Source organism: Rissa tridactyla, chromosome 8 (assembly GCF_028500815.1).
Source record: "Rissa tridactyla isolate bRisTri1 chromosome 8, bRisTri1.patW.cur.20221130, whole genome shotgun sequence".
NCBI classification, from domain to species: Eukaryota; Metazoa; Chordata; class Aves; order Charadriiformes; family Laridae; genus Rissa; species Rissa tridactyla.
Genome location: NC_071473.1, coordinates 3,589,907 through 3,604,191, shown reverse-complemented (window position 1 = coordinate 3,604,191; position 14,285 = coordinate 3,589,907). Strand labels below are relative to the sequence as shown.

Here is a 14,285-nt window from a genome sequence, read left to right as displayed (position 1 = left end):
GGAAACGAGATAACCTGACGTGGGACAATAATCCTAAGGGTTGTTGCAAGTCTGTGAAAGGCTCTGTATTGAAAGTGATCTGACAACATTTTCCCCTGGTGTCTGTATTTTTCTCTGTCATCCGTGAGCGCAGCAGTCAGAGCACAGGAGGAAGACGGGGCTGACGCCAGCAATGGCCGCACAGACACGAGTTCCTCTAATTCTGTTTCCGTCAGTAACTCCATCAGCAGCTGTGAAGTCAGCAAAATTGTAAGGAGCCTTCAGGTGCCCCTCGCCTGTCTATGACCGTCTCTCCTAATGTGGTTCGGAGCTTTCGCCACCCGGCATTAGCACTTCACTAGCATCCCAGCTGTGATCGCATCCAAGGCCCTTGTCAGAGGCTCCCGTAATCCTTTTACCAGCATTTCGTTAGAACCATTTTATTAGCCTTTTTCAAAATCACAGAATTGGTTTGTGTTTATTTAAAGATATTTCAAAGGTACTTATGACCTCTCGCTGTCTCCTTATGCCATTTCACATTTACCGTTAGAAGGAAGAGATTTTCTTTAAAAGCTGCTTTGTAATTTATTTAAGAAAATGCTCAGGTTGTTTGTGAGTTCTCTAATGCTTTTCCTGTCTATAAGTAACAGCACGTGAAAAAAAGGGGTGCAGATCACAGTTGGAAACTTCTACATACCATAGGCAAACCATTTCTTCCCTGCTTGCTGTGTCCCCGTAATCTCCCAAGGAAGATATTCCATTATACATATGTGAGCACTGACACAGCAGGACGAGCAGACAGAGAGAGTGCTCTCGCAGAGTGTTAATAACAAAGAACAAAACATCTTTCTAGAACACCGTGAAAAACGCTGCCCCCAGGAAATTAAAACTATATCCAAGAATAGCCAGGAAAGAACTCCCTGCCACTCGTAATAAGCTTAGCTGGGTTAGGAATATTCTTTGGAATATCTGTTGGATATTTAGATGACTTTTCACAGTCTTCCCCGTAGTACAGTTCAGAATTTAGTTTCCAGTATATTGAATTAATAACTGAACGTATGGAGATCTGTATTTTTCTTCCTCATTCCTACTATTTATATATATAACCATGCATACATTCGGCTTTTCATCCTCTTGCTCCTGTATGTCATCTGTGCAACACAGACTCCACACATCAAGGGTAAAGTTAAAAATTCTTTGGTAAGGTAAATCAGCCAGTCGTGTGGTCACAGAAAAAGGTACTGTGCCAGCACACAAGCTGTGCGTGTTGCTAAAATACTGGAATATATGAATGTGAATGCTCTGGTATACGTAGCATTCTGCGTGTCTAGGAGCGATTTTCCTTACTGTTGTGTGTGCTTCACGGTGCAGAGTACCACTGGCAAGCTATCAGGCTAACGCTTCTCTGAGTTAGAAATGATAGCACATTTAAGACACATAACCTTTCTGTCGCCCTTTTTTTTTTTTTTTTTTTTAAAAAAAAAAAAAGCAAACCCTGAGAAATCGCAACGACAGTATCATGTCTACCACTCCTGAGCCTCCAGGGAACGATTCAATAGTCCGACGTTGCAAAGAGGACGCCCCTCATTGCAGGTAGGTAGCCACGCTGGCGAAATATGCCCGGAACTTGTAGTCGCAAGGAGGAGGCAAGCAGGGCCTTAGACGTCCTTGTGTCTGTCTCTAGATAGAGAGCTTTGATTAGGCAGCAGGACGGACTTTCTAAATTTCTCAGGGCTGCAGTCCTTCACCCCTAATTTTGTCCAAAACACTCAGGAGTGTCTGATAGTTCAGCTGGGGTGAATGACACCGTGGTACCGCTGCAGCACTGACTTATTTAATGTACATAATACAAAACAGTACTGAAATGACGAGGCACCTACGTTATCGGGGAATGTGCTCTACCTTGGTAGGCTGATATGGCTTCTCTTTTTGCTTTTCAGCTCCCCGCTACCTGTGTCTGTGTCCCTGTCCTTTCCCCGTCTCTCAAAGCCCCTCTTTCTCCTCTGTAAGCTGCCAAAATAGAGCCGAGACGCTGGAATGTCGGTGAAGAACGTGAAGGAGAAGTGGAGGAGGGAAGTGGGTTTTGTCGGGCTCAGGGCTCTGTGTCTCAGCATGGCGATGAGGGGAGAGAGACCATTGTCCTCTGCTTCACCTCCTGCTGCAGCTTCCACTCTGCTGGGTCACGGCCCTGGGGACTTCCCCTGCGAGGGAAATCGGGGCGGCTGGGGAATGGGAAGCAGAGAGCCCCTGCTTGCCTCACCCTCCCTTTTCTAAAAGGTTTCTAGCAATGCAATACTTGGACGTTCTGTTTTGGTGTCAATAGCATCAGTGTTGTTTGCATCCGGAATATCAGAAGATACAAATACGTTCCCTAAAGGTCCCAAGGGGAAGGAGAAAAGAACAAAGACCAGGCAAAGCAATACATGTGGAAGCTTTAGATCTTCATTAGATGTATTTTTTTAGATCTAATCTTTATTAGAACTTTATTTAGATTTTTTTTTAATGCTTTTCAAAGCAAACCCATCTCTGGCAGACTGCTGCTTTTGCCTTTCTTTCTCTATGTAAAGCTTTGCAAGACAGCTTTCCGTTGAGGGCATCCTCAGCTAGTTCTCCCACATAATTTTTGAGGCTGCTGAGGATTTAGGCAGAGTTTATTCTGGTCTCCCTTAGGTTCTCCTATATTGTCCTCCAAGCTCCTTTTTGAAGTGTCTTGTTTTAATTCAAGATGGAGAAAAAGGGTTGTTTTGTTAATGATTTGAACGTTTACCTGGAGCAAGGTCTGAATGCGGCCTTACTTTATTGAGCTAATAATCACTGACGTCAAGTATCTCAAGAGCATGCCCAAAAGTTCACTGTAGTGTATAACTTTATAATTAGCCTGCGAAGGTTTTTTAACTTGTTTGTGAACATAATCCAAAATAATTGCTATTTGCATGCCAAGTTGCAGGTTTCACAGTTCATCTGGTCTTGATTTGTGTGGAAAAAAAGTGAGATCATAATTTAATATGTACAAGAAGGTGTGTTATTTCCCTGCTTATGCATGATGTAAAAATAGCTGATTCTCCCCCGACTGGCTGCAAAAATTCACCCTTCACCTGAAGTCAAATATGAGGAATATCAGCTCCACAGGAGACCTACAAATCATTCTGAACGGGGAAAACAACCCGCTGCTATTTAAACAGCTTTGCGACCAAAGGACATGCTTTAATGAAGTCCTTCTAGTGAAGCAGACAGATCACTCACTTGGCCAGACATCCCCAATATCCCTTTAAAAGCAAAATTCTGGTGAATTTTAACTGTTTGTTTTTAAGGCCAACCAATCTAGCCACCCTTAGCAGGAAGGATTGTGTCAGTGGGAGCTGGGCTGGGACCAGAGCTGCGGCGTAGGAGTTTCTGTGCATAAAGCTTGGTACACCTTGCCGTTCTGTTACCGTGGGTATCTGACTAACCATCCAAGGTACCATTAAGCTGTTATAAAGTGCTTCAAGTACTCTAAATCAAGCAGGTAAATTACTCCTTTACTGCTGCACCTCAGTCGCTTCCCTTGCATTCACTCTGTCCGTCGGTGAGCTTCTGACACTTTTGATCTATCACAGAAAAAACCCATCCCGCAGTGTATATACGGCAGATGCTATGCAACCATTCGTCTCGGTGCTGAAGCAGGTGTGGTGTAAGTCACACATAGGAGACCATCAGTCAGTAGCTTCCCTTTGTCTTCAGCAAAATCTTCGTTCCCTCAGTGCTGTTAACAACCCTTCCTTCTGAATCTTCTTGCTGCTTCACATGCTTCCCATATTGGCTGACACGTACTGTCTTCCTGCCATTTTCCTACACCTTCCCTTGGCCCACAAGTACGGTACTTGCTTATTTTTTTGCAGCTGCACCACTGCCTGATGCGACACCCCCAATATCTTTCTTTTTCACACAAAAAGTTCCTCCTTCAGAGCTTAATGAAGTCTGCTGAAGTTGGAAATCTGCTAAAAGCTGGAAAGTGAACATGTCACACTCTCTCTCTTCCATTATCTCATGCTTTGTTTTTAATTCCAGCCTGGTTGAAGAGGACAATGACAGCTTTGGATATGATGCTTTGGAGCTAGATGGTAAGCGAGAGGATATCATGGATGTAGTTTAACTATGAGATCTATGCGATTAACTCACCAGCTGCAGATACTGCCAAGTAATCGACTCCTGGTCTAAATAAGATGGGACACAGACTTAGGAAAAATCAAGTCAGCTCATCATAACAAGAAAACAAAGGGGCAACTAGTGGTGAGAATAAGCAAGTAGTTATTCCTGAAGAACTAAGCAGGAGAAGGATGGGACGCAATGAGTAGATGGAGGGTCCTTGGCTGAGGTTTGCAGGTTGATAAGAAGACCTCTAGCCTTTAAATAAGGAAAACATCAAATTGAGAGTGGAAAGAGTAAAGCAGAAACAGACTCTTCTCAGTGCTACCCAATGAAAGGAGAAGAGACAATGGACACAAACTAAAGAACAAGCAATTCCATTTAAACAGGGGAAAAAAAAAAAAGCTTTTTAACTGTAAGGGTGGTCAACACTGGAACAGGATTGTCCAAAGAAGCTGATGAGTCTCCATCCTTGGAGATGTTCTGGACCCAACTGGACAAGTCCTGAGCAATCTCCTCTAGCTGACCCTGCTTTGAGCAGGGGGTTTGACTAGACAATCTCCAGAGGTCCCTTCCAACTTGCTGTTCTGTGAGAGTGACGAGGTTGGTCCAGTAAGCAAGACTGGCATTCCTTGCCATGGCCTGTGGACATGAATCATGCCTCTGCATCAGGAATTTCCTCCTTCAGCTTCGGCTGGGATCAATCAAACATCCATTTTCCCCTTTTCCCTCTTCATCACTCTATCTAGGACTCATTTGCATTCTTGTTACTCTTTTCAGATGACAGTCATGACAGGCAATCACACGGAGCTCCTTCGGTGCACTCTTCCTCTTCTTCTCATCAGTCGGAAGGCCTGGATGCCTATGAGCTTGAGCATGTCAGCTCCATATTTAGAAAGTTCTCTCTGGAAAGGTATTTGAGATGCCAGTTTACCTACTTTAGACAGAGACTGAGGGGAAGGGCTACTATAGTAGACATCCTCCATTTATCTATTAGTTGCTGAAGATATAATGGCAGGAATATGATGTCACAAGCTGCTATTTGACACAAATATCTCGTGATACTGTGCTAAATCTTTACTTCTTTATGTTGGCAGCAGTGTAACATGTTATTTTGGAACCCTTTCATAACTTGTAAACCAAGAAAGGTCATCCTAAAATTCAAAAACTTCCAGGTAGACAAAATGTTCTAGAGGCTTAGATTTATCCTTGTGATCTTGTTATCTTGCTGCCACAGGTTGCTAGGTGAGGTACTATTATTCACCTGAGTTATTCAGTCACGTCAGAGCAGTTGAAGCTATCCAGATGCTCTTCTCCAGAACTTATGCAGTAATGAGAAAGATTTCTTTTTGAGTCCTTAGATCCTAGTGCTTGATTCACTAAATGTTTGTTTAAATATCTCTCATTTATCATTTAACTATGGTTAAAAGCTGAGATCACTGCCTAACTGTTACTTCTTTTCATGAACACAGACCTTTTCGTCCCTCTGTCACGTCCGTTGATCGCATTAGAAACTCCTGCCATACTGTCCAGCGCGTGACACTGAATGGAGAGAGTCTCAAGTCAGAAATCACCCTGGTTGGGGGCAATGACAAAGGGAGCTTTATTAGCTCTGTCAAGGCAGGATCACTGGCAGAGAAAGCAGGCCTTCGGGAGGGACACCAAGTCCTAATGGTGAGCATAAAATGATCCACAAACAGCACGGGATGTCTGTCCACCTACGTGCGTGCACGCTCACCATACTTCAGTTTGTTTCTGCTTTCATCTTCTATTAATGACAAAAGCATACGACTCATGGGGGAGAAAATGTGCTATTGACTATTCAAATAGCATTTACAGTCATCCAAAACACAAACACGGTTTTGCACCTTAGGGTAGCTCTGTATGGAAGAGATCAGAGCTACTGACGCTTTCTTGGTTGCTGTATGGTGTAGCACAGCCCCTTGGAATGGACCAGAATGGCATTTGCTCTCAACTTCCCACTCCTTCCCTGCCTGAAAGGGTGGGTGCTCATGCTACTTAGCTTACCGTGATGACTCCTAAACTATTCCTTAGAGTGGCCTGTCCTGGGACCAGGCGTGTTATGAACAGAAACAGGTACAGCTGCAGCACGAATGGGAAGAAGGGCCGCACACCTGCATAGCCCTCCCCAGCATCACGTAAGCAGGAGTTCAACAGCGCTTCTCCAAAGTGTCTCTTTGCTTAGTTTTCCCTCCATTGTCAATGTTCCCAAATGATTTTTCTACTAAAATGTCTCCAAAGGGGGAAAAAAAACCACAGCCACAACTGATATTTCTGCAGTATTTATTACTGGGAAGTCTGGGATTGTCAAAGAGCTGCAGTGCTGTTGACTGCTAGCATTCCCCTAATTTGAGAGAAAAGAAATTAAATCATTAGAACGTAATCCTGACAGCGAAGTATCTGCATTGTTTAATCGGAAAAAGATTATGCCGCTAAAAAAAAAAAATGGTATAATTGACTGAGAGATTGAACCCGCACTGGAGAGTAATATTTCTTTCATATCTAGTTGGAGGCCTGCATCAAAGAGGAAAATCAGAGTGTTCCCTTGGATACTTGCACAAAGGAAGAAGTTCACTGGACAATTCAGAGGTGCAGTGGTCCAGTAACACTCCAGTATAAATCAAATCACGAAGGTAAGAGCAAAAGTATTTCTCATCTCACATAGTCCCAGGTCTATTATACTAACTGGCGTGGATGAGAATGACGGAACCAGAATGTCCTTTGTATTGGTATCAATCTGAAGCGTGTCCACTGGTGTTAATTACAGGTACTCTGTGTGACTGCTCCAGCTTTTAGCTTTGTGGCTGCGGACAAAAAACCGTCCATATGCTTGTCACTGCAGGACTCTGAAGAATTTACATGGTGGGCCAATAATGACATGGCTCACAAAACACATTGAGCTTATTTTTACGTAGTTTTCTGTAATACAATGTGGCGAGCTGAATCATCTTTATCCAGCTGAAGTCGATTTAGCATTTACCTGACGGAGTTGCCCTGTTTATTACCTTTGTGGCTTTATCTTATCTTTAACAGCTGGAGTTCGTGTGTGGTGAACAGAATTGGATTTTAGTGTTCATGGCCTGAAATGATAATTCCAGGTTATGGATCAAAAATTACACCCCAGAATCCATTTTTTACTGGTGTGTATAAATTTGTGGGCTTTTTTTTTTTTTTTTTTTTTAATGCTGGCTATAGAATCTCAGCTGCATAGATCACACAGGAAGTGATGTCTTTGATTTTCTTTGATGTTTTCAGAGGTAGGAAAGGCTATCGCAATTTTTTTTGAGCACCACTTAACTGCAGGTAAAGCATGTTATAGATTGTGGGAGTGCCAATTAAAGCTAATAATAAAGGGAATAGCTTGCCATTAAAACTGGTGGCAGAACTCAAGCTGTACTTACAGGATAGAGCTATAGCTGTGTCTGCATCTTTGCTGAGAAGTTTCACAGGTCGTGTGTGGAGTACTGAAAATGGAGTTACCTGAAAGCATCATGGTAATGAGAATATTCTCGCAGGTTCTGATACCAGCACCACAAACTGTTTCCAAATCAATGCCCCGTTAGTGTCTTTAAGGTTCAGGCCCGTGACCGTGTTGTAATTAGTGTAACTGGCACTCTAGAAGTATAAACCCTCTCTCGGAGGAGCTTCAGAACTCTGTGCTGTGCTCCTCCCAGAGGATGCCCAGGAATGCAGCAATCCTGAGGTTTGAGCAGCAGCGATCGTGCTTCACCCCTTCCTTGGCTGCCACAGGTTACCGGAGGCTGCTGGCGGAACTGGAAGAAGGGCTGATCACATCGGGGGACTCATTTTATATCCGCTTCAATCTGAACATCTCCAGCCAGCTGGACGGCTGTACCCTGTCAGTGAAATGTGACGAGATTGTCCATATTCTTGACACCATGTACCAGGGGATGTGCGAGTGGCTGTGTGCCAGAGTCGACCCTTTCACAGACAGGGACCTGGAAATGGGGACCATTCCCAGCTACAGCAGGTGAGCGTGATGCTGAGGGACCACGACCGAGCGCGGTGGTTCTGTAAACAGGGAAAGCAATAACTGCTGTAAGGAAAGAGGTATATGCCTTAATTTTTGAGATAAGGCCAGGCGATGTTAAACTGCAATATGAGATATAAAGCTTTAGAAAGGAGGCTGCAGATGTTACCTGAAAGAATAATGTGGGTTTCTCAAAAAGTATCATAGGAAAATATGCCATGGAGATGCTTTAATCCTTAACTGCACTGCAGTCCTGCTCGTTATTTTGTTCCTGCGTTTACTGTGCCGTTCAGTCAGTCCTCACTGCTATTTCTATTTAATCTTTTCTGTGGGCACAGAACTATTGCAGTCCAGCCTTCTTCTGAGTGGTTTCAAAGGTATCTTGATCTATGTGATTCCATCCTTTCTTCCAGAGCCCAGCAACTTCTTCTGGTGAAGCTGCAGCGGCTGATACACAGAGGCAGCAGAGATGAGTCAGAAAGCTCATATAACACCCTTCGGGGACTCCGGGTCAGTATCTGCAAACAAGGTCTTTTTAACACCTGCTACTCCACTGATACTTGTTGTTCATTATGTTAATTTCCCAGAAAGTCTGCTTTACAGGCTGTGTAGGTTTTGATTGTCCCAGACAACGGGCATCTTTTACTTTAAATAAATGGGCATCTTACTTTAAAGTTTGCTTTAAATAATATTGTCTCTGGCAATGGACCTAGCTCCAGCACACTATTAACCCTTCCAGCTATGAGACACTTTAATATCTGTTCTGTGTCTTAGTCCTTTTCATTCTTTTCTGCCTGTAAGCCCCTAGCGCATCTTCATATCCACATGAGGACAAGAAGCTGTGTCCTTGGAGTTAGTAATCAGCATTATTTCTCTTCTACTGTGAACAAGCATCTAATCCACAGAGCTGTCATGGTCCCATGTTAGAAAGACCTGTCTCTTCCAACCTACATGCTGTGGAGAGAAGTGGGATTATCAGGTCTCCGCACACAACAGCCCTGCCAATTTCTCCTTTCCCCTCAGTGACAGTAATTTGATTTGTCTTTCTTTAGACCCAAGAATTCCATCTTTACATAATTAAAACTAACTTCCTGGTGTATTAGTTACCAAAAGTTATTTTTAGAGCTCGGGAGACGTACATGCTTCCAGCATTTGCAGAGACGCTGTAGCCAGTGCTTGCATTTGGTTTCAGCCAAGGTTAAGTGTCACACGTTCCTTCTGTACCCCAGTCCCCGCTGATCAAAGGGACAGAGGTCACTGACAGCCATGCCAGAGAAAGCAAAAGCTTTGCATGCTATTTCTCGGTGCAGAAATTACCTCTTTCATAAGCTGTGGAGAGCAGTCTCCTGTGAGGAAAGGAGTGTGGAAGAGCAGTAACAGAAACGGGGTTTCTCAGCGTAGGCCGGGCTGCGGCTACAGTTTCCTTAGAACTTTGCATTTGGGATAGATATGAATCAAGCGTTATCCCTTCGATTGGAAATATAAAATATCTGCTTTTGCTTGTTCTGTTTCTTGAATGCTGTGATTAAAAAAAAAAACCAAACCAAAACAACAAACTGAAAAAAAAAAAAAAAGGGAGGGAAAGAAAATTTCCTATGTTGTTTTTCACTAGAACACATTGCAGCCAGAGGAGCACGCCCCACAGAATGACCCGAAAACCAGCCCTCGCCTATCCAGAGCAAGCTTTCTCTTGGGCCAAATATTACAGGTAATAAAGTTCAAATCCTCGATGCAACATCTGCAATAGTGGATCCGCACAGCAGATATTCTCAGGCTCTCCTAATTTCCCCGGCAACCCCACCTCAGGTGTAGAGGTTGTATTGGGATTTCTTCCTATCAAAAAGAGATTTAATATATGCAAAAGACGAATGGGTTGTGTTTTCTAACCGCTCTTGTGATGCGGGGTGTGTATTTTTAAGTGCCTGCCTTCCGTCACTAATGTATCTTGATGGGTCAACCATGTCTGCCTGAATGTGTTTTGCGTAAGGACAAATCCATTGGGCTCGTCCCAATCCCCAAATCTCTGTTGGGTGAGGTCCCATCGGAAAATGGCCCTTTAATTGTGGGCCAGTGACTCTGAGCCTGAGAGAGACTCTGTGGGTGAAAGGTAAAAACATCTGGTGGAGGACGATGGTTGTGGAGGTTAGCAAACGTACAGGAGGAGGAATGGATAGAGGAATAGCTGGGTGGATGGGAAATGAAAGCATGAAGCCTATTTCTCAATGTAAAAATGTGCCATTTGGGAGGTTTTAAGTCTCTCTGGTACAGCAAAGAAGAGGCGGAGTTTTGGGTATAACCTGTAACACATTTGTGCAAATAGTCAGGGTGTTACTCTGCTGTGGACACATCGGTGCTTGCACTGGCGATAGCAGGGAGCTCTGCGAAGAGAAAGAACATGCCGCTTAAGAGCAGAGAACAAAATAAGAAATCCCAAAGGGGATTAACAAAGGCTCTGAATCAGATCTATGATATTTAAAGAGCCTTAGAATTCAGTCAACGGATCCATGGAGCCTTGTCTTTGACAGACATAGGTAATTCAGATCTCAGAGATAACAAGTGTGGGCTGATGAATACATGGGAGCATAAAGAATGTAAGAAATGAGGGCCAAATCTCTCTGTTCACCTTTTCAGTTTGTCAGTAGGTCTGAAAACAAATATAAGCGTATGAATAGCAATGAGCGCGTCCGTATCGTCACTGGTTGGCCCTCTGGTCTGGTACGGACCTCATCTGAAGCAAAGAAGCTGTCGCCTGATAAACTGGAAGGTATGGTTATAAAATAGTAATAGCTTTTACACACGCGGCACTGATACAAAGGCCACCTACATAACAGCATGGCCGTGAAAAAATGTCACCAGTCTTTCCTATTACTAGCTTCTGGGGCCCACTCTGTGCAAAAATTCAACAACGTTTGTAACCAAACACTGATTTTGCTAAAAGTGCTTGGAGCATTAAGCCTTCATGAGCAAGTTTAGGACACTGAAACTTCCTGTTCGCTTGGCAGCTCTTCCTAAGAGCTTTCTTGCTCTTTGTCCAAAAAACATTTAACTCAAAGTAAGTCAAGTTAATAAGCAGAAAGATTCTCCAAGCAAGTGCCCTCTTAAAGTATGAAATAATGTCTTGAAAGCAAAAGGCACTTGAATTATTTATTGTTAGGTTGGACATCATACTACTAGATATATTGTAAAGACAACACTGGCAAAAGAGAAAGGAGGACCGGCATGACTAACCATGTCATTTCTGGTTCGTGTGTTTCTCCTTTTTCTCCAAATACTGGTGGAGAGGAAACCAGAAGATAAACATCTTGTTCTTTACTCAGATTTGGATTCCGAAAATGAAATCAATAAGAAGTTCAGTCTGATCCCGTATAGCTTGGTGAGACCGATCCACTGTGAGCGCAGGCGCCCCGTGCTTTTCACTCCCACCATGCTTGCCAAGGCCTTGGTACAGAAGCTTCTCAACTCTGGAGGTGCCCTGGAATTCAACATATGCAAGCCAGGTAACGAGATAAACGAGGACCATGGCTTTAAACCCTCGGTGTTGGAAATATGAACGTATATATGCACGCACATGCAGGGGCGTGCACATGCGATAGTTGCTTGAGGTACTTCGAGTCACATCAGTGTGATGAGTCGCTATAAATCCTGCTTTTTGAGAATATCTGAGATATTTGAATGTTTTTGAGACAGCCAGTGCACATGGTTATGAGATTCTGTGTCTATGAATATTATCCATGCGTGGTTGCTAGGATGCCCCTCAGAGACTGAAATGCTGCGAGTGCTCTTTCTGTTTGCATACTGTTTGCATACTGCATATCTAGGCAATGTGAAATTTTGATTAATTTGTTTCTAGTATTTGCTATTATGAGGAATATCTTCCCTAGAGCGACTTTAGGTTTCTATCTCGTCCAAGGCTGTGAAGATTGTGCATTTGATCTACTCGAAAGACTGATTTTCTTCCATGCTAAGTATTTACTATTAAAGCAATATGCAGTGCTGTGACTGCTGTAGGGCAGGATTGTATACAACACAGCATTAAACACAGCTGACGTTTCATTTTTACACTAATATTGAATACCCACCGCATAGTACGCAGTCTTACAGTTACCCAGACAGAGAAACTGAAAAGTTAAGTATTATAATAAATATCCCCTGTCTTGCAACATAAAACAAAAGCTTTGATGTAGAGCTGCAATTCACAAGGGGGCCAGTATCACACATTGCAACCTAAGCCAAATTTTTTGAAACTTTAAACACAAATGTTGGAACACTAAATCCTTCTTTTTAGGAGCCTGTGCTGAAGAGACCTTCTTTTTTTTTTTTTTTTTAGCGCTTCTCAGCATCATCCACCACATTAGGTGCTGGAATTGTATTTACTGTTTTAATTTAATGTCTTCATAGTGTTGTAGTAATTGCCCAAGGACTCATTGGTGCGGGATATAGCTGAGATGCTCAGCTGTGATCAGATTAGGCTTTAATTGAATTCAACGGAAGAAATGAGGCAGCTGTTAAGACAATTCATTGCTCGTCTTCTTTCCCTGAGCCATCCGTACACCCTATGTGAAATACTGTTGGGGAGTTTTCTAGGGGTTATGTTGCTGTAATCTTGATTTTTGTCCTCATCCACACCTCCTTCCAGATATTGTAACAAAGGAAGAGTTCTTAAGGAAGCAGAGAACGGAGACAATCATCTTCAGCAGAGAAAAGAATCCGAACACGTATGAATGCATTGTACCTGCCAATATTGAGGCTGTCACTGCCAAGGTGCTTAGAGTGCTTGGTATCCCCTCGATAGGCTGCTCTCAGTCTGTCTGCGATGTATCTTTCTTCTTGAATAAGAGACCGACCAAGTTACAATTGCACGTTCTCTCTCTTGCCCACCTTCAATCTCAGATTTATATGTATTCTCCCAAATGGCTTTTATTTATGCTCTTGCTTTTCCTTTTCTTTTTCATCCTCAGCCATATCCTTTTATATTCTTACTCATTCCCTGTGATGACCCGCACTGATGCGGGAAAATATCCTTTCATTTTCTATACTCCATCCCCTATTCAGTTCCTTTTTATATCATAAGTATATATGAATGTGCGAGAGAGTCGGAGATACAAGGACCTAGACAAAAGAAAGGGTAGCCTGGAACAGAGACACAGGGGTGTACAGCACAAAGATAACAACGTCAAAGACAGAGATTTTATATCAAGTAGAGCAGATTTGATGCACAGCAGGGAAAAAAAGAGAATTAAAGTGATGGTTTTTTCTCTCACAAGTAGTTGCAGTACTACTGAAAGAGCAAGTACGTGTGTTTGTGTATGTATGTAAACCTGGTATTTTATCATACTCTTCATCTTTAGATCAATCCATTTCTGTCTTAAACCTTTTCAGAAAGCTATTAAGCTCAGCTGTTATTTCACTGACTAGTTGTAAACCAGGAGGAGGAGTTTGGACTTCAAATGTATATTTGATTAAAAGGTTTTAAATCAGTAAAAATGGTAAATAGAGAGCTTTTCAGCTGACCTCATAAGGTATGGATACCTTTGTCTCCAGATTGCACATCAGTGAATGTTCCTTTGTGACACTCTTATGACTTTGTTTTTAGAACAAGCATTGTCTCCTGGAAGCTGGAATAAGCTGCACAAAGGATTTAATCAAAGCCAAGATATATCCTATTGTTCTCTTTATCAGAGTCTCGGAGAAAAACATCAAGAGGTTCAGGTAACATATCAAACCCTTTGCATATTTTATATTCCATCCTATTCAGTGGATCATTCTCAAGTCCAATAACGTTCTCAGTGAAAGAAATAAAGAACCTCTTCTCTCTTCATCTGGTGCCTCTATGTGCACTGTTTCCTCCCATGACTCCTCCCTGAAATCTTAAAACTGGAGAAAGCAGGAATTCCCCAAATCTGGCACTCTTTCACTGTCACTGATAGCAGTGAGCATTGTGGGAAGACGGGACTGAAGAGTATGTGGTTTTCTCCATGCTCAGCACTCCCGCAGCGTTTTTAAGGTAATTCTAACTGGAAGAGGAAAGGCTGCGAACACTTGCGCTCTCCCTGCATTCAGTCCTCTTAAATTGTTTCCCCATAGCAAATATGGGGGCAGCATGGAGGGAAGGGGAGGATAGACCTGGAGTAGCTGTATCTCCACTGCTTTTGTTGCGTGCATATAGTCA

The 14,285-nt window shown here is 42.9% G+C and overlaps 1 protein-coding gene across 10 annotated transcripts in view; it reads left to right on the top strand.

Moving 5' to 3' along the window:
• The window catches only part of CARD11 (caspase recruitment domain family member 11), a 66,412-nt gene that overhangs the window by 32,006 nt on the left and 20,121 nt on the right, over positions 1–14,285 (top strand). For all 10 annotated transcript variants that reach the window (XR_008468006.1, XR_008468004.1, XR_008468007.1 and 7 more), the window contains exons 11-23: positions 134–249; positions 1,469–1,572; positions 4,027–4,079; positions 4,885–5,017; positions 5,577–5,778; positions 6,632–6,758; positions 7,876–8,116; positions 8,530–8,626; positions 9,729–9,824; positions 10,748–10,880; positions 11,434–11,613; positions 12,753–12,877; positions 13,710–13,825. Coding sequence is in view for 1 of the 10 variants with exons in the window: in XM_054211381.1 (XP_054067356.1) it covers positions 134–249; positions 1,469–1,572; positions 4,027–4,079; positions 4,885–5,017; positions 5,577–5,778; positions 6,632–6,758; positions 7,876–8,116; positions 8,530–8,626; positions 9,729–9,824; positions 10,748–10,880; positions 11,434–11,613; positions 12,753–12,877; positions 13,710–13,825 (1,723 nt within the window). In the remaining 9 variants the exon portion in view is untranslated. The remainder of the gene's footprint in view (positions 1–133; positions 250–1,468; positions 1,573–4,026; positions 4,080–4,884; positions 5,018–5,576; positions 5,779–6,631; positions 6,759–7,875; positions 8,117–8,529; positions 8,627–9,728; positions 9,825–10,747; positions 10,881–11,433; positions 11,614–12,752; positions 12,878–13,709; positions 13,826–14,285) is intronic.